A 21,154-nucleotide genomic window follows, 5' to 3' on the forward strand; every position below is an offset into this window, starting at 1 on the left:
AAATAAAAAAACCTTTAAATATATAGCCATCCTCCCCTTAACTGAAAGAAGAACCTAGCCTACAGTATGCTGGTAACCTTTTTAGTTATGTTTGTGTATAAAATCTTAACTGTTATGTAACACTAAGGGAGGTAATCAATCCCACGGCGAGGGTGTCTTCTACCGTCCAAACGGCGAGTGAAGGGGAGGGAGTACAATACTGTGACGGCGAGCTATCAGCACTGCTCGCCGGAGAGCTCGTCGTCAGGTGCATTGAATACCCCTCTATCATGTAACAATACTAGTGTGACATTGCCCTTATTATTTTAGTAATATTAATAAACGTCGTAAAGAAATCACACAATGCAATAATTACTTAGAAACAGTATATTTATAGAAAATATTCTGTATATAAAGAACTTAAATAAATTATGGAACTTTATGTACATATGTAAACCTTATGTTACAAAAGAGCGCAAACTCTTTGGTATGATGTCATGAACAGAGTTGTAAATTCTCTATCGCACAAAACAAAAGCCATATATTTTATAGTACTCTAAACTATACAAGTATCTAAAATAATAAAGACATCTTTTTCTATCAATATCTATCCATATATACTTATCTATATATAGATAGATATATATCTATCTATATATAGATAGATATAGATCTATATATAGATCTATATCTATCTATATATAGATATATCTATATATGTATATATACTGTATATTTATTGTGTGTATATATACAGAGTTTTTTGCCTTCGGTAATTACAAAACGGTTTACACCATATCTTTTTTTTTTAAATTCCAAATATTAACATGGGATTAGGACCAATCCCAGACAGCAGCGCATGTTGCAGAATACATTAAAGCACATTTGTTTCCCAGCAGTCCTAACAATCAAACATATTTGTGTATGCATTGCTCAGAATTAATTATTTGTGGATGGCGTTGCAGATCCAGGTGTATGAGCATAACTAAAGGAGACGGGATAACAACTGCAAAGGGCAACTGCAGATTAACCAAACATGACAGGTTTTACTTTCATAAGTGTCTACCGTAGTTGACCAAGTGACATTGTTTAGAAATACACTAATACAATGAGGGATATTTATGAAGACCACAAGACAGTGGTGTTGTTATGAACAATCAACAGATACTGGCTTTCAATTTCTAAACTGTACTACATAACTATAGATATTACCTCATTGTATACACAGTCAACCTATAGAACAAGGTACAGAAATTACTGAATGAGATGCACCTAATGATCACACAAACTGCTTTATACAGTATAGGGTTATTCTGATGCACTCGCAAAGGCACAATTACTCTCTAATGGACAAAACCATGTGCACTGCAGGTGCAGCTGATGTAACGTGCAGAGAGTTTTAGATTTGGGTGTTTTATTGTTTATGTGCAGACTAAATACTGGCTGCTTTATTTATACACTGCAATATAGATATCAGTTTGTAGTACACCCCCCCTCCCCCCACACACATCCAAATCTAACTCTCTCTGCACATGTTACATCAGCTCCCCTGCAATGCACATGGTTTGTCCATTAGAGAGTGATTGTGCCTTTCCGAGTGAATCAGAATAACCCCCTATGACCCTAGTTCCCAGCTGTCCCACAATAGATCTGTCCCTTCTTCACGAGAAGGGCAGTTTTGTCCCAATCAGTCTGGGGGTAAAGCATGCAAATTGTGGGGAGGGGAACAAAAGAGGCCAAGGTCCAGTAAGATGGAAGTACTGGTCACGCCTTCTCTTTTCTTGTGCATCCACGTGTCTTTGTTCCCTATTTGTTTATTATATTAAAGCGGTTTGTGTATTCAGCACTAATACACAATCAAGTATTTGGCATAATGAACAAAATACGGGAATAATGTTGAAATGCAGGAATAATGAACTAAACGCAGCAATAATGAACAAAATGCAGGAATAATGGACAAAATGTAGAAATAATGCAAACAATGCAGGGATAATGGTAAAGCTGCAGGCATAATGAATGAAATGCAGGCATAATGAATGAAAGGCAGGCATAATGAATGAATTGCAGACTTAAAAACAAACTGGGTTATGGGTTAACGCGCATTAGGTAGGTACGAAAAGTAGGCAAATATGGTCCATAGTCAGAATGGAAGCAGATTTCCAATATTATACATGGAGTTCTGGGTAGGTATAGTGCATAATCTATTTAAGTTGTTGCTGCTTCATTGTGAATATATATATATATATATATATATATATATATATATATATATATATATATATATATATACATACATACACACTATATGGAAGAAAAAATAAGGTTCAGGTTACGTCTTGCTTATGTCAACTGTATGACTAATGATGGAGCTCAACCGTTACCATGTGAACAATATATTTACATCATAGCTGTAAATACCAGTATTGTTCTGGATTTTAGATATTTCAATTACACCGAATGAATTCTATTAAGTGTAAAGCTATAAAGCTGTGGGCATTACTTAACCCCCCAGTACAGGTAACCTGAAGCCATTTTTAGTGCCTTTTGTTGAATTGTGATAATGCCTTCCTGTACGGCTGGTGATACTGTCTGCACTTTCAGGCACAGGGATTTATTATTTCACTTTTAACTAATGACGTGTGTGAGCAAGGTGTTTCTGCAGTACACATCCGTAGGCATTATACGAATGGTTATCCCCCTGAGTAATTGTTTGTCTTCCTTGCAGGTAAGTCAGCAATTTCATATTTCCATTCTAATAAAAAATAGCATCTTTACAAAAGTAAAGTGATCTTATCAGGTGATAACTGAATGAATGGACCACTCTATAAGGTCTTATGGCTGCTTCACTTTTCTAATTCACAGCAGATTCTAGATTGGGGGAATCTGATGAAACCTTAGTGAGCGAGATAAAGTTGAGAAGTTGCCCACAGCAACCAGTCGACTTATAGCTAGCTGATTAGTTGTTAAGGGCAACTTCTCAACTTTATCGCTTGCTAAAGTTTCATGCGTCCCAATACTGTTATATAGACCAGTATTTCAATCACCTGTTCTCACATTCATAATGCTGGAAAGGCAGCAATGTAACAGACATTCATTGTGTATTGGAAGGAATGTAGTTAGTCCCACATGGAATAAATCTCAACTGTATATTCTGTATTATTACACATACTATACACTGGCTATGTCACAGTTATATATTGCTTTCTAATGGGATATCTTCTATACAAATCAGCAAGACAGGCAGTAAGTTAGGTTAGGGATGCATAGAAAAAATACATAAATCTTCTGTTGTAGTTTTAACTTTGAAATCCTGAAATGAACGCCAGTGACAGCTGTATATAGAGCGGCCACATCCAGGAAGAAGTCATTCTCCAGCAACCATGAATAGCAGCATTGTTGTGAACAGAGGACTAGTACCCTGCTTAGAAGACCATTTTGGAACTAAAAATTGGGCATACTAGCATGGAATATATTGTATGTGTGGAATAACAGTACAACATTGGTTCTGACACCACTAATGGTCAGGCTAAGACTGTATGTACCATTAGTGTACATATAGAATCCTGAAAACATTCCAGCACATTGTGCAGTGTATGTTTAGAACCAGATGCCTGTGACATTCATAAACAGTTGCTGGTCAGAACAAGACTACAGTGCTGTGTTCTAGATCACAGTATGGACGTCCGCAGCTGTTCAGTTACAGTGAATCTTCAGCAGTCTTTGCAACACAAGGGGCATTTGCCAAGGGATGTTTTGTCTTTTCAATGGACAATGTTGTGTGCTCAGACAGCCCCTTAATGTTGATAAGCATTAGGAGATGAGGTTATCTCCCTTTGGTTTTGTAAAAGACACAATGAATATTAGAGAAATATACAAAAAATATGGCAACTGAAAGAACATAAACAAAAATTCCAAAGCGGCAACAAAAAAACAAGTGCCCCAACTATGGTTGCATACTTCATAATTTTGAAGTTTTGTCACTGCTGAAACTATTAAAATTCTCTGCAGTTTTCTTTCGTAAATTCTCTATCCAGCTTGTACTACTCAGCATAGTTTTTGCCAGGCCTGATGACGCCTGTGCATCACTAAAACGCATGTTTTTGCCAGATGTAATGAGTTCACCATATCCTTCTTGATGAGCAAAGGCATAACCAGATCTCCTGGAGCTAGTCCTGTGCACCCTGCGCATGTGGTTTGCCAATGGTTTCCGTCTCTTCTTAGCCTGCTGCAAGTATCGTACCTGAAAATGACCAACAGAACCGGTTATATTTTTGCCACATGTACAAAAAGTTCACTGGAAGTAATGGGATTATGCACCGCAGGAGACTTCACTCTTAGGCTGGTATATACGTCTCTTACAACTTTTTCAAATTACCCTGTTCTCTACTCCTAGCTTCATTGTCTGTTTCTGCCCGATGTGGTGTAACTCACAGACAATGGAGGTTATTCTGGTTTATTCGCTCGGATGCAAATTCGCACCCTTGCAAGTCAACCAAAACCTGCCCTGTGAATGGTGGTACCCCACCCCCCCGCTCAGTGTACAGGGTCTGCGAATGGTATGTTTAACATAAACATCCATATGCAGCCTGTGGGTAAACACCCACAACATTTGATGGTTGCCGACCATGGTTGTGACTCTCAGGTCACTTATATTTGCTTGCACCCTCTGGAGAAAGTGGACGGGCAGGAGACATCCAGTGAAGTCTCCTGCCCAAACCTGGCACCCAAATCACGGCCCGATTACCATGGAAACGGTCCCGATTGCATGGGAAAACCCATGAAACACTGTGTGGTCCCATGGGTGTGATTATGCACCACCGCTCAACTCCCCGACAGTGTTCGCTGTGGTCGCACGCACCCGGGTATGCACATGTGCAGAAATGCGGCTGCAAACATTGGTCCCCATGTGAATGAACGCCAGCTGCGAACGGATTAGAATAAGGTTCAATGTCTGGGGAAATGCGGAAAAGGTTGACACCTGTAAAAGTTGACGAGTTTTTAATACCTGAGTATGTAGAGCCCTAATTAGTGGACCCTGCTTCGGCCCAGGTGCCTCACTCGGCTACCACTGTGCTTGGTACAATTTTCCATTCCCAATTGGACTCCATGTGGATGATAAAAAAAAAAAAAAACCAGGAAAGTCTTATGTTGAACTTTTCACGTTTTGACCATTGTTGTGGTCGACATTTTGACAATGTCGACCATATGGTGTTGACCTACACATTGTCTGTCCCTTGGTCTTCACTGGACAGAAAACTTGCTTACAGACACAAGTATCGCAGGGCAAACAGCGCAAGCTGCTCTTGGCTCACTATGTAATTAAACAGTAGCCCGAGAGATAATAAATAAAATAATTCTTAGTAAAAGTTGCATGAAGCCAGTAAACAAGTCATCTGATGATGGAGTGCATGTCTGAAGCATACAAGAACCTATTACTTCAGTAGTTTTAACATGTTGATAAGTGAATAACCCTGTTTTGAGAAATATGGTACAGTCCTTAAGATTCTTTGAACACTATCATACCACTATAGTTCCTTTCTAGGTATGCAGCCCAACATACCTGCTCATACTTATAAATACTGTACATATATAAGAAATTATGTTAGATGAAAGCAGACTTTGCTCAGGGTTGTTAAAATCTGAAGAAAAAAAAGTCATAAAGGACCTAACAGAGAGATGCAGGACACATTTTCCGGTTACTACCTTGTCATTTAGTGTTGGTGTTAGGTCCACCTTCAGGAAGCGGAAAGTCAGTACAGGCATGACACAAATCACAGTGGTCAGGAATATTACAAGCCAAACACTTTTCTGGCTTAGAGAATTTCTAGCATTTCCTGTTAAATAAAAAAAAAAATGGATTTGCATCTTGGATAAAGACATGTGTATTTTATTCACATAACATATACACTAGGCAAAAACAGGAACACAATGGTATGCACTAATGTTCAGGCACACAATTAGCCAAATACAGTGGATGGTTACACAAGGGGCATTTGCATGGCTTGTGTGTGGACACAGTCTTTTGTATGGTATCCACGGCTGGAGCTAACACTGACCAGGCAATTTATAACGGGTGCGAAGGACGGAATCTGCTACGCTATATAAGAAACTAAATAAATAAATAAATGTGGGGAGGGCACAATTCCTAATCAAGAAAGATTGAATATTAAATTTAAAGATACTAAAAATACAGTATATAACGTGAAGCATAAGAATTTTTAAACATTTGCGATTATTATTTATAACTAGACATTTTTGCGGTTTAGTGGTCCTAAAATATCAGCATGTCATTTGTTCTATACAAATAGCAGTTTTTCCACTCTGTGTCATTATAAGTAACCAAGGAACTAGATAGACCATGGCTCCTGTATTATCCTCTTGTATCTTCACACTAAACAGTGGTACTAGTATTGCTGTGACATACTGTACATCTTTCTAAAGCAAAATTGCAAACTAACTTTATATTTGATCAATCCTAGGTGTCATTGCATTTAGGGCATGAATCGGAAGTGGAAGTTCAATGCCACATTCAAACAGCATTGAATTTCCATTCTCCTCCCTTATCACTGCTTCATACATCTACCCCACAGTCTCTTGCATCTCCCCTTCTAGAAATCGGGGGGTAATATGACCCAGTTTCTAGGAATGTAGTCCTCCCTTTGATGGCAAACCTAGGCCCGTTCTTGAAAATGCGCAGAATGGACCTTGCATAGCTGCAGATTCCCGATACTTGGAAACCTGCTTGGGATGCAACTCCTACATCCATCTCTGAAACAGGCCCCAGACACACGTGCATGCTAGTGAAGAAACTGCACACCACTAATCCTAAATTCTGGATTACTCTGTAATAAAGCCTAGCAAATCATTTCCTGGAATTTAGGAATCAACAGATTTATGTATAGATCCGTTAACTGGCATGTCACTTGTAAATGTTTATTTAAAAGTTTATCTGCATTGTACAGTAAATCCAGCAACTCAACTTACCTACAAAAGGGAAGTGACTGGGGAAAATATTAAAAATCCCATCTCCATGCATGGCAAACAAAATAGAAAAGTACACAGCCAGACTGCCCCAGATGAAGAAATGGTTAATAGCTGTCCAGTAGCTTGTGTCCAGACCAATCTGCAACACAACCAAAGCACATATCACATGCTGAATTTATTTCTAAAACAATATTGCTTGGTATGGATGTTCTCCTTCCATAGGATTGATTCAAAATGGTTACTTGGTAAATGCTTGAAAGCATTTACCATATATCATGATAATATTACCACAAGGTGGCACTCTCTATGGGTGGTGTGACAATTTACCATGGCAGACCAAACCAATGTAATAGGAAGAAAGAGAAAACCAGGGTCTTTAGAAAAGGACAACTGCTTGGAAGAAAATAAGAGTCACTATGTCAGGTCACTCAATATAGAAAAAGCAATGAGGAAGACCAGTCAGATTCTAGGTTGCATTGGAAAGAAGGACCCGTAGCAGAAAGAGAGAAGTGATGCCACAAATGGTGAGACAACTGAGTACTGTGTTTAATTCTGGAAGCCATAACCCACATGGCACAGTGAGCTGCAGAACGTTCTGTCATTCCAGCAACTGAATCTGTACATTTAATGGGGCAATAATATAAAAAGGTGAAATCAACCTTGTTTTGCCTTTTAAATTATGATGTTTTACATCTATGGGCTAAATCTCCATAATCACTTAATTTCCGGCAACACGCAGGCTATTATATGTGGGTCAAATTGGCTACTAGAATGATACATTGTCCATTGTACCCAATGTTAATGTCGAGGAGAGATGAGAGATGTGCTTTCAAGTATCTTTTGGCTTTCACAGGAAGGAAGTTCCGCTACAGAGGAAGGGGATTATTTAGTACATAGGATGTGCTATGAAGAGTACTGTATGTATTAGGGGTGTATTAAGAGAGGAGGAGGCCTGTGTGCAGCCTCCTTGGCTGAGCCCCCTCCTCACTGCTGGGAGCTGCACCGTGAGCAGTATGGTCTGAGTGCTCTAGTGCTCAGACCCTACTCCACATGTGTGAAACTTCGCTGCACTATGGAGTCTGAACACTAGAGTGCTCAGACTACACTGCGCATGTACAGATCGCCAGAAAAATGGCCGCTGCACCATTTTTCTGGCAATTTTTGCAGAGCTCCTGACGCGGGTCTCCGATGGGTAAGTATTAGAAAATAGGTGCAGTGTGTGCGGTATGGCCCCCCTTGGGATTCAGGGGCCTTTGTACACCACACACACTACACCCATTAAACTGGTATGTATGGAAGATTAAAGGGAAATATGAAAACAAACATTTCAGTGAAGTGGTAAATAAAAGAAATAGGCCACCAGCAGAGGTAGTAGAGACAAAGATGATTGTTAATTTCAACATGATCACATTATCCTTCATATAAAAAGCTAACGCTCAAATAATGGATATAACAGGGCAGTACGGATGGTGTCAGCATTACTGCCTAACAGCACTGAGGTCATGGGTTCAATTACCACCATGGTTCTACCTGTGCAGAGTTTGTATATTCTCCCCATGCTTGCGTGGGTTTCCTCCGGGTACTCCGGTTTCCTCCCACAATCCAAAAATATACTGGTAGGCTAATTGGCTCCCAACAAAATTAACCCTAGAATGTCTGTCTGTGTGTGTTTGTACATGTGGTAAGAAATATAGATTGTAAGCTCCACTGGGGCAGGGACGGATGTGAGTGTTCAACTATACTCTGAAAGTGCTGCGGAATATGTGTGCACTATATAAGAAACTGTTAATAAATAAACAATAAGGTCTAAAAATTGTAATTAATTCAAATGGGTTTGCATGGATCTTATCTGCTACTAAATGTTTTTTATGCTAATCAACAGGACATTTACAATTATTTGTAAACATAAATATGAAGATTCATAGTTCTATGCGATGCACACATTATAAAGACTAGTTTACTGAACGTTTGTGTAAATGTTGTCAGCTTTAACTTGGTTTATAAATAGACCATATTTCCTCTTTATAAACAGTATATAAGGTAACTATCATATGACACCAGAGCTAGTATGTGCTTTTATTGTCCGTTTTCAGCCAGGGCTCATTCTAAATACATGTGCAAATGGTTGTTGTTTATAACCTGAGTTTCAATGCAGCAAAATTATTGAATGTAGCTTAATCTGTCCCAGAGTCCTCCAACAAGAAGGACAAGAGCATTATTATTAGCAGCGGGTTAGCACCTCTGTCACTGAGATACCAGCACTGATAGAAACATCTTCCTTCAGCATCCCAGCATGCCTAACACTTAATGATCACTGTTACAATGAACTGACAAAAGCGGGGTGGAGGAATAAATAAAATGTAATAATAATTATAATAATAATGCATGCAAAGTTATGACACTTTGTGGGATTTTCTGGTGCAGAAAAGTTTCCCATAATTCAATACAAAAAGTTCCCAGTGGGTACAGAAATGGCCTACTTATAGTATGAATGAGGAGAGCTGCTAAAACTGTGGTATATTACCTGGACGCTAACAACGATCACTAGACTTGTAGCAACTGAGACGGCAAAAGACTGATAGTCCGCAATATGTTTTCCATCTTCACCAGCTGTGTTAAAAAATGCACCGAAGGGGATGAAGAAGAGGGCGAAAGAGGTGTAAATCCCATGTAATATACAAATAAAGAATCTGCGCTTGTTGAATAGTAGGTTCAGCTGGCCAGGCTCATACAGTTTAGTGTAGTCCATACAGTTTTGTTCATTCACATCCTACAAATAAATCACATACATAACAGATTAGTAAGCTTTTCACATATATATCAGTTTTAAAACTTCTAGATTAAGTTTTCTAATGAAACAATAATGACTATGTATAAAGGGGATTATAGTAACATGTATATCAAGTGTATGTGTTTCTGGGTTTCCTGATATCCACCATTAAAAATACACTTTGAGATCTTCAATAAGACATGTAATTATGGCAATGAAAACAAAATTGTATTCAAACCTAAAAAGAAGGTGATGTTATTTAAGTAGCGGATTGATAGAGTACCTGATCAAACAGTCCCATTGCTAGGACAGGAAGTGATGTATATACAATATTGAACAGCGTAATAAACCACTGATCGTAGACTGTCTGAAAGAGAAATTAGAAAATAACCTGTGTCAATAATCAATTTTCTAATCACAAAAAGTATAATTTCATACATGCAGAACTTTTCTTAATATAGATAAATAAACATATCAGCAAATAAATAAATCTTTATGCATAAAAGGTCACCTCCAGCATGTGCGGACTTCCTTATTGCTGAATTGGCAACGTGGTTGGTGTTAACTTACACTCAATTTTAGCAGAACTCTGGCACATTTCAGGTAAGTAAGTGGGCATCTACAGTATGTCTAATTCAGTGGTTCCCAGACTTTTTGCATCATTACTCCCTAGAGTATGAGAAGGATTTTCATGGCACATCTAGGCCAAAAGTTGCTTACTGAGAAATTCAGCAAACAAAAATAAGTATATCGTTTTTATACAGTATTTATTGGAAGTATTTATTTTTTTCTTGTTATATTGACTATAAATAATTTGAATTGGTCCACATCTGTACCTGCCCTGAGGCATCCTGTGGTGAACCACTGGTCTATTTAATAGCATTTACCGAGTAGTGGTTTTGGTGTCGAAACTGAATTTGCCTTCGATCCTTGGTGATTTATAAATGACAACTCACCAAAGCATGTTCTATTTGCCAGCATTTTCTATTCAAACCCACTGCATAGAATATAAATAGCATCCCGATGCTTAGAATGCCGTGGTCAGAAGACCATTGCCTGAATCTGGACAGTCCTCATCCCGGATGTAAGTATGCTGGGGAGGGTTAGGCTGTAGAAGGAATAAGGTTAGGCACTAGGAAGAGGGTTAGGGTTTGGCTGCAGGGTGTGTGTGTGTGTAGAGTTAGGGTTAGGCTATAAGAAGGGCAGGTTAGGGCTTGGCTGCTGGATAGAAGGGGAGAGGTTTCATATACTTGCACTCCAGGTGTCGGAATGCCGTGTCGGTCTTGTGACTGCCGGCATGCTAAGAACTGGGATACTGTATCCAACCCCACTGCAGATTATGAGCTATTCAATTCATATTCAATTGATTGTGCTTTTACAAAAACATTCTCCTGACATGACAGAAACAGCTGGTTAGTTTGACTTTGAGGATTTATGAGTATAGGTTGAGAAGGATATAAAGTGATTGCTAATTGTTATATGTTTTTTTTTATAAGTCTCTTGAGTGTTGTTCTGTATTTGCCTATTTAAAGCGGGTCTTCCTTATACTTATACCACGCCGGTCTGTTGCTGTGGTTTTATGAGATTTTTCAAAAGGTTGCTTCATACATTTCTGGTCTATTCTTTCTTTGGTATAACCCAGTGGCCTCCAACCTTATTTGGTTATGAGCTATTTGAGACACAATAAACCTCCTGAAGAGCTACAAAAATGTGTGAAAAAAAAGATCTGCTTAATAACCGATAAATGCCCCTTACACATTATGCCGCCCACAGAAAGGCTTCTAAATAATTTTAAATAACCTGCCTATTGCCAGGGGTCAATGCTCTCTGCCAATGGGTCATTGTCAAGGGTCAATGCTCATTGCCAAGAGGTCAATGCTTGTTTACCAGGGGTTAATGCTCATGGCCAGGGGTCAATGCTCTTTGCCAGGAGGTCAATGCTCATTGCCAAGGGTTAATGCTCATTGCCAGGGGGTTTCATGGTATAAGATGCAGCTTTTCTGAAAATTGCATCTTTCTCCATGTGGCAATCAGGGTGGCATCAGTGCTAAGTGCTCCCAGCACTTCCAGGTAACGCTGCAGTGCTGTGCTCCCTGTCAGATGCTAGAGTTCAAATATGATCTCTAGCATCTGTCTACTCTGAGGCTGAGGAGTGCAACACATGAGCAGGCAGGCGGGGTAAGACGGCAGCCATAGGAAAGGGACGGGCAGAGAGGAGTGATCAAGCCACTTGGAGTGCTGCTTGGAGATAATGAGCTATGGGTTGGTGACCACAGGTATAAAACACTGATGGTGCTTCATATTCAATTGTTTTCTATGCTACAGTGTGCTATCTCAGTGGTGTTGTCTTTGGTAAATTAACTGATTGAGAAACTGCCACAAAACCCCCAGGGTTTACAATTCACCTTTTAGAAAATGTCACCCCATGACTGAAGACTGGATATCTGTACAACAGAGCTCAGTGGGTGGTGTGGAACTGGAATACCCACCATGATTTGAGAGTCACACGCTTTCCTATCTGCTGCTGTACAGATACTGTACATAAAAATCCAGTACTTTTGTGAAATCTAAATGAAGTCAGCATTTCCATTTCCCTACATGTGTTTGAAACATGGAAAAATGAGCAGATGTTTCAAATGAAAATGATATGATCAAGAAAACAATGATTTTCTTTTTGTAAGGTGACTTTGCTGTCTGGCAGGTTAACAAACATTCAGGTAATTGTAATGTCAAAAATCTGACATGCAACAATAGATCAGAAACATAATGTGTAATTAAACTGACCAAAATTCTACACACAATATAAAAAAAATTAAAATAAACAGGTTGAATCAATATATTTGATGTATATTTTGGCACGCATTTTAGGCTGAAACATTTTTGTACCTCTTTTTTTAACATCTGTAAAGATATTGAACATTTGGAAACTGTTCTGTAATAAATGAACATTGAAGCCAGACACGCCTAAATATGAAAGAATCACCCCACTGTTTCTTATTCAGACCGTCTCATTTTATCACTTGCTATTCTTAGAGCTTAAGCATTGAAGGATGATGCAACCATTAGCAATACATCATTTATCTTATTTGCAAGTTTGCCTATTTTGGTCTCTTTTTGAGCCCATAAAATGTGTCAGTGACTGCCAAGGATTCTATTTCTGTACTGACCAATATGGCTACTCGCAGCTTTATCTGCGTCTGATAGTCTTGGCGGTTAATGCACGCCAATTTAATTTCATTAAAAAGCCACCCATGGAGATTTTTCTCCTCCAACCATTTGCCAAAAGAAAGAAAAAAAAACCAAGTCCAGCTCTTTGCCTAATTGGATAATTAATATCAGACTACATAGGGATCACTTTTGATCTATGAGGCGCAATCACTAACAAATGACGACTAGTCTCTTCTGGAAAAATAGACATTCTGTAACCTGTAGGCAAATGATTAACCTGTTCACAGAACCTTGGAAAAGGTTACTGAGATTGAAATGTTCAAAATCTGCCTTACTTTTCATTTTTATGAGTTTATTGCTGAAGGGTTTGTGGCATGTGCTGGCAACAGTTGGTGCTATAATAAATGTTTTGTTCTTGCATGTAAAAGGTGTCGTGGTCACCTAAAGGGTACAAAGTTGATATAAGAATTTTTTTTTTAAATGGAGAAGTTTATGTTTCTGTTTAAGTTATGTTTTGTGTTTCCGATACTAGTTATAAAAATCTAAAATTAAACAAAGAAAAAAATAAAGGTATTGGCAACTGCATACCACTGACCTTTGAAGTCTGTGGGAGCCAGCTAGGGATACATATAAGGTGGCATGCCACTCTGCGTGTGCATCGCTGTCCTGCTACAGTATATGCAGCGATAATAAAGTGGAACCCATTGTTATCTGGGGATACTGTGGTCATGACTCTGGATTAGAGAGATTGCACAGGAGTAGGCATGAAAAGAGTAGAAAAATAGCCCCACCCCTTAGAACCACGCTCACTTCAACTGAACCTCAGCTTTTGCAAAACTAAGCTGCATGAAGAAAAGACAACCATAACTATGAAAGGGTTCAGCAATGACAGTCAAAAACCTGATGGTCAAAATCCCGACAACTATTGGCCGATCCTCAAAATCTCGACAGGGCCCAAATGCTGACACAAACAAAATGGCGACATTTAAGATGTTGACAGGTCAAAAAGTACACGTTTGGAGACATTTAACGGGATGCAAATTTTAGTAAGATTCTGAAATTGCACATTATCACATTTTCCGAAATCGGAATAAAAAAAAATCAACTATTTCATGAAATGCGAATTTGTGGGTGAAAAGTGCGATATGGTGCGATTTTTTCACATGAAAATTTGCAAATTGTAGTCATGAAAATGTGCAAATTTGTAGACATGTGCGATTTTTGAGACATGGTAATGTGAATTTTTTTGTGAAAAAATGGCGTGGGGTCCCCCTCCTGAGCATAACCAGCCCCGGGCTCAAAGAGCCAGGCCTGGTTTCATAAAATCAGGGGGCAAAGCATATAGGGGTCCCCTTGATTGTACAGACACTGCGATCTTCTGTTTACATCTGTGGCTCCACCCACAGACTGGGAGTTAGGCCCGCCCACCTGCCAATTATGATCGGGAATTGAAATTTCTTCCCTAGGATCCCTGCCCAGGCTGACCGGTCATGGGGTCAATGCTTTGGCCGGGGGAACTTTTATAAAAAGTTTACCCCTGGCTGCGGCATTACCCTGCTGGCTGGTTGGGCCCGGTGCAGGTTCTTGAAAAATGGGAGACCCCTACTCATTTTGTCCCCCGTATTTTGGAACCAGGACTGGCCCTTGAGCCTGGTGCTGGTTTTTAAAAATGAAGGGGAACCCTATTTGCTTTGGTTTGTGATTTTTTGAAACCAGGACCGGCTCTTTGAGCTCAGGGCTGGTTTTGCTCATGAGGGGGAAACCATGCCGTTAAAATTTTTTTTTTTTTTACACATTTTTTGGGACAGAACAATGCATAGATTGCACTGTCTGTCAAACTTGTCTCTCAGAACTTGGTCTATTTGTGTTGCGATCTTTATTAACGTTTTTTCCAAAATCGCATCCTTTTAAATTTGCGAGTTGTATGCTTTATAATGAAAAAACATCTGAATGCAAAGTGGGTTGAAAATTCAACAAGTCAGAATGTGCGTTTTTCTCAGCAAAAAGTGCGATTTTTACCGCAATTCGCATCCTATTAAGTTTCAGAAAAAAAAACATTTTTTTTCACCCGTTTTTTGACTAAAAGTCAGGATATCTCGTCCCATTCAATGTCATCAGTTGCTTATAACTATTTTGGATGTCTAGGTCAACATGGACGTCGACATGGATACTATATAAGTGTACAATGTCCTCTTGCATGGCTCGCTGCCCTTAGCACACTATTATAATCTAACTTTATGCCCACTTGGATCATGAAGTAAGAACCAGTTGGTTTCAAAGAAAAATCATGAAAACTTCATGTTGACTTTTTTAACCAGTCAACATTGTAAATGTTTGTATTTCGACCCTGTCTGCATTTTGACACTGTTAGGATTTTGAGCTTGTCGGTATTTTGACCATCGCCCTTTGGTTTTTGCATAATGATATCTTGATGTCATGCATGCAATAACATTGCATGATGACATGTTGATAAAAGCCTCAGTAGTGGCATCGTTTAATGATATCACAAGAGAAATAAAAATAAAAGAAACACTAGCTAGCTAAAATATGCCTTACTGAGGGTCCAGTGAGGTGGGGGACAGAGTAATTTTCTTCATACTGTACTTCTGTACTAGCCCCCTAACCTACAGCAATTACCACAGTGTACTCTGGATCAGATGTAAGAGAAAAGTAGATTGCTGTAGGGATCATCAGAGAACTGCTGCTCTCCCGGCACGCTGACACTGTCAGGTTCTCCTCTCAAAGGAAAATGAAAACTTCAGTCTAACATCTACTCCTATTCCTAACGCACAACTATTCTCCTCCATTGTACCTGCCTGCTCTTGTTGTACCTGCCATACTGTCCAATAATAGAGTTGCACAATGAAAGAAGTTTCCCAAATGTGTATCTGTCCCCCTTTCTCCCCAGGTGTGACTCTACCCCCACTCCAAGTGTGTCTTTGCCCCCTTCTTCCACAAGTAACCCTCTTTTCTTATCCCTCCCTTAGTCTGCCTCTGGTTCACTCTCCCCAAGTGTTCCTATGGCCACCAATCTCTATGGGTCTATCTAACAACCAATCCCCATGCTTCAGACCCCACCTCCTTCCCTGTTTCTGACCCTGCCAACACCACCATCATAACTTTGACTCCCCACTCCCTGGCTGGTGGTAGTAGAAGTAGGGTGTACTGTATGAATGCATGCAAGATTGTGTTCACTGCCAATATAACTGTAAGCACACATTTTTCTTTGAGAAATCTTTTGGACTTCTCACTTGAAAGGGTTACCATCAACTATAACTGTGCTATCGCAATCAATACTCCCGGATGTCATGCATTGTATGGGTAAGTCTCATAAGAAGTAATACCTGACCATCTACAAAAAAAATGTAATTGCATTTAACAAATTGTATGTAGCTGTATGTGTATGTGATGTGGGAATTTCTAAATAAGAATGGGGCGGATGTTAGTAATGTGTGGAAGGGCATCAGAGCATGTACTTGATCTGGGTTCCAGAGTTTTATGCTACACCTGTGTCTCCTCTGTAGTGGGTAGCAGACTGGTGGCAACCCTGGGTATAAGCACAGATGTGTCCCCCCTCCCCTATCGCTGCCACTATGTACTCACATTGTGACAGCACCTACAAGATAGTTGCACCTGCTATCACACAATGCAATCTCTATGGGTTTATCTAACCACCAAAACCTATGCTATAGACCCCACCCCCTTCTCTGTCTCCGACCCCCTCCCAGTCACTGCCCTGCCAACACCCCTATCATAACATTCCCAGAGCTACATGCTACACCTGTGTTTCATTTGTAGTGGGTCACAGATTTTCTTGTGGCAACCCTGGGTATAAGCACAGATGTCTCCCCCCCCCCCCCCTATCACTGCCATTATGTACTTGCATTGTGACAGAACCTACAAGATAGTCACACCTGCTACCAAACAATACATTTCTCTATGGGTTTATCTAACCACCAATCCCCATGGTATAGGCCCAACCCCTTCTCTCTCTCCAACCCTGCCAACACCCCTATCATACAGTAACTTTGTCAGAGCTACATGCTACACCTGTGTTTCATCTGAAGTGGGTCGCAGACTTTCTGGTGGCAACCCTGAGTATAAGCACAGATGAGTGTCCCCCCCTATCGCTGCCACTATTTACTCGAATTGTGACAGAACCTAGTAGTAGTACGTTTATTTATAAGGCGCCGCAAAGTGTCCGCAGCGCCGTACATAGCAAACAAAAAAAACAAATTACAAGGTAACGTACAGGGTGTGTTGAAAAATACAGTATAAATAGGGGTATAGCTGGTAGAACTAGAATCAGCATCAGTTTAGAAGTAGGTGTGGAAATTGTCGAGAAGACTGAAGATGAAGTAGAGGAAGGGAAGAACAGGACAGGAGGACAGGTGAGGTAAGGTGGTAGGGTGAGTACGTGAGGAAGGAGGGCCCTACTCATAAGAGTTAACAGACTAAAAATAGGTGGGTGGACGAACGAAATACAATAGGATAAGTAGGAACGGAGGGGAACGGAGGCAGGATAGGAGGATCAAAAGAGGTTAGGAGGAGGGATAGGCTAGTCGAAAAAAGTGGGTTTTGAGGGAGCGCTTGAAGGAGGTAAGGGAATCAGAAAGCCTGATGGGTGGCGGGAGGTTGTTCCAGTGCAGGGGGGCAGCGCGAGAGAAATCTTGGACACGGGAGTGGGAGGAGGTGATTAGGTGAGAGGTCAGTCGGCGGTCAGCGATGGAGCGAAGAGGACGGGAGGGAGTGTGGATAGAGATCAGTGAAGAGAGGTAGGGAGCTGTGGAGGAGGAGAGAGCCTTGTAGGTGGTGGTGAGGAGTTTAAAGAAAACTCGGAAAGGAATGGGGAGCCAGTGAAGAGATAGACAAAGGGGGGAGGCGGAGGTAGAGCGGCGGGAGAGGAAGATGAGCCTAGCAGCAACGTTAAGAATGGATTGGAGAGGTGCGAGGGAACCTACAAGATAGTTGCACCTGCCATCATACAAAGTATTTCCTATGGACGGTGGGTGTGACTATTTACACATGTCCACACAGTGGCACTGTAATCGAAGCAAACCAATTGCCCCTGCAAATAGTGGTGGGAGAAATGAAGATGGACATATCTGTAGTTCTCTTTCTTAAGTTCCCTATGACTGTCGAAATACACATACTATCAAACATTAAAGGTCCCCTGGGCGTAAGAATAAGATAGTTAACAAAATTGTGAGAGCCTCCGGCTTGGTGGCCATTTTAGCTTCTCCTGTACTATGATGCTCCTTCAGATATATGACAACGTACTGTAATTCTCAAACAGTTGAGTATGTTAAGAAATGTTTTCTAAATTATCTGTAAATATATCACATCAATAAATCTGTGGACTGGACTGTGAGTAAAATGTTAAACATGGAAGAACAACTGTTGTTACAATACATTTAGGGTTGTCTTGATTTAATTCGCACTATTGCTTACATTCTCATTATGTGCAACAAGCACTCACCTGCGCAGAGAACCCACAGAAGAATCCGAACCAGAAATGCACTAGCGTGAAGGCAAAATTTTTATAGAAAAAATAGCATAGGAATTTACACATTCGAAAGTATGACCAGCGCCCATGAACTAGGAGGAGTCTTTGTAGATATCTAAACTGAGCAAATGAGTAATCACTGGCTAAAACTGCCTGCATGCCCTCCTGTCCACTGATGCCAACTCCTATGTGCGCACCTGCAATCATTAAAATGAGAAAACAATTCAATTAGGAGAGAAAAATCATTAACATCACAGCACCAGACAGAGACACACACACACACGAACACATAAACATATATTCACACACCTATACACACATATATATATACATATATATATATATATATATATATATATATATATATGGTACTTATGTATTATCTGGGCTGCCGATTTTTTGATTGTATGCCTTAACTTAAGGCATACAATCAGATGCGATGCGATGCGATATCGCATCGCATACGACCATATCGCATGCGATGCGATGACCCGATTTTTCCATAGGATTCAATGTTAAAATGGACTGAGTCCATTTTAACATGGAATTCAATGGGAAAAGGGGTCCTTTTCATACCCCTACTATCCAAGTGGGCATGGAGTTGGATATAAACCTGTGGCGAGCGTAGCGAGCCACCGAGCCCGAAGCGTGGCGAGCGAAGTGAGCCCCGCGAGGGGACGGTATTCTGTGTCCCCTCGCGGGGCTCGCTACGCTCGCCGCGCTTCGGGCTCGGTGGCTCGCTACGCTCGCCACAGGTTTATATCCAACTCCATGCCCACTTGGATAGTAGGGGTATGAAAAGGACCCCTTTTCCCATTGAATTCCATGTTAAAATGGACTCAGTCCATTTTAACATTGAATCCTATGGAAAAATCGGGTCCATCGCATCGCATGCGATATGGTCGGATGCGATGCGATGGACCCGATTTCAAAATCGGCAGCCCAGTTAGTACATAAGTACCATATATATATATATATATATATATACTGTATACTACTGTTCCAGTGCCATGCCATGTTTAGGTGAACCCTTGTCCCGGGGTTCCTGCTTCCTGTGCTGTGCATAGCATTTGTATATACTGTATGTCTAGTGTCCATATGTGTGTCTCTGAAACGCTGCCATCTGTTGGGCAGAGAGTGAAACTACTCTACATCTCTTTCTCACACATGTATAAACACAGAGGCAAGGCAGCAGACTAGGGCCCTTATTCTGATCTGTGCGGAAATTCCCGCATTCTTACGGAGCGGTCCGCACGCCACGGTGTTTTGCCGCGTGCGGCCATCGTCCGTAGAAACGCCCACGTGTCCTCCGCATTCGGACGGACTCACTCTTTAAGAACAGGGCGTGTTTACGGACGACATACAAACCATGCGTGTGCGGGAGAAACACTCCGATTCGGCACGGTATTACAGAGTATTACAGAGTATGCTCGGGAATACCGCATCCGACCGGGAGCCAAGCGGTGCTGCCGCACGTAAGCGGAGTATTTACGCCAAACAACCCACTATTATGTATATTCTGCAATACATCACATGACCCACTTATTCAATTACCTATCCTCATAACAAACTGCTTATTTGGAAATGGAATCAATTAGATTCCAATATATCCTTACAAGCATGCCTAACACATGCATTGCACACATTAACCCTTACAGCAATTGAAGTGCAATGGTTTCAATTAAAGCACTGACAAGCGTCCTATTAGTGAGTAATGAGTAAAGGAGTAGATTCTATTGGGTTCAGGTGTTAATGGTTGTAGTCATTAGGCGTACGTTCGCCTACCGCATGAACGAGTGGTGTCCGCAAAGCAATAGTACACTTGTGGACACCGCACATTTCAGCCCTTTTTGCTCGCGTGCATTCGGAGTGGTTTCCGAATGTACGCCCCCCAACATAAGTGTACTCCCCCGTGTCCGCCCATGTTTCCGCCCCGTTTTGCCCACTTTGAAACTACGCCCATGTGTCATTCCGCATGACGCCCATAATACGCCCCTATTTCCCGACTGATTGCGGGGACCAGTTTTGGACGGGCTTTGTCCGAACTGGTACCGAGTCAAGGCGTGGCACATGCGCGTAGCGTTCTCCACGCATGCGCAGACGCCGTAAAGACGCTATCCGTAAGAACGCGGTAAAGTCCGCATCAATCAGAATAAGGGCCTAGGTTTCAAAGCATTTGCTTCGAGAGGGCTTACTAATATATATATATATATATATATTTATACATACACACACACACACACACACACACACACACACACACACACACACACACACACACACACACACACACACTAGTTTATTTTATTGTGCTCAGCTGGAAAATATAAACATGTGAATAGTGCCAGAGCCCATAATTTCCAGCTACACATGCAGAAAACCTGGGCCTATCCTAGAGAGATGTTATAGATAGTAATGTAAGAAAACACATTTGATATGATAAATACTGTACTGTAGATATATAGATACAATAGATCTATATATCTACTGTAGATAAATAGATATTGTAGATACATAGAGCTAAATATTACCAAAATGAACCCAACGTGTAGCATAAGTAGGTTCTGTGACCTTTCCTCCTGTAACATGTATTACCTAGAACACTGAGACAGTATCACCCTTGATAGGGAACACATTCCTGTTTAAGACTGAACGATAAAGGATGAGTTTAATTTTCATCTAATCAACTTAAATCAATTAACTTAAATTACACCTAAAAAGAAACATTCAGTTCCCTAAAATAGTAA

At 40.6% G+C, this 21,154-nt stretch overlaps 1 protein-coding gene across 3 annotated transcripts in view; it reads right to left on the reverse strand.

Moving 5' to 3' along the window:
- Positions 1-378: 378 nt before the first annotated feature.
- ATP8B4 (ATPase phospholipid transporting 8B4 (putative)) overlaps positions 379-21,154 on the reverse strand; it is a 229,095-nt gene continuing 208,319 nt past the window's right edge. For all 3 annotated transcript variants that reach the window (XM_083183964.1, XM_083183963.1, XM_083183965.1), the window contains 6 exons: positions 18,381-18,604; positions 10,017-10,100; positions 9,488-9,733; positions 6,964-7,102; positions 5,683-5,813; positions 379-4,219 (listed from right to left, as the gene is read on the reverse strand). In XM_083183964.1, the coding sequence (XP_083040090.1) occupies positions 3,938-4,219; positions 5,683-5,813; positions 6,964-7,102; positions 9,488-9,733; positions 10,017-10,100; positions 18,381-18,604 (1,106 nt within the window). In that variant the 3' untranslated portion in view covers positions 379-3,937. The remainder of the gene's footprint in view (positions 4,220-5,682; positions 5,814-6,963; positions 7,103-9,487; positions 9,734-10,016; positions 10,101-18,380; positions 18,605-21,154) is intronic.

This window comes from Crinia signifera, chromosome 4, assembly GCF_055691185.1.
Source record: "Crinia signifera chromosome 4, ASM5569118v1, whole genome shotgun sequence".
Lineage (NCBI taxonomy): Eukaryota > Metazoa > Chordata > Amphibia > Anura > Myobatrachidae > Crinia > Crinia signifera.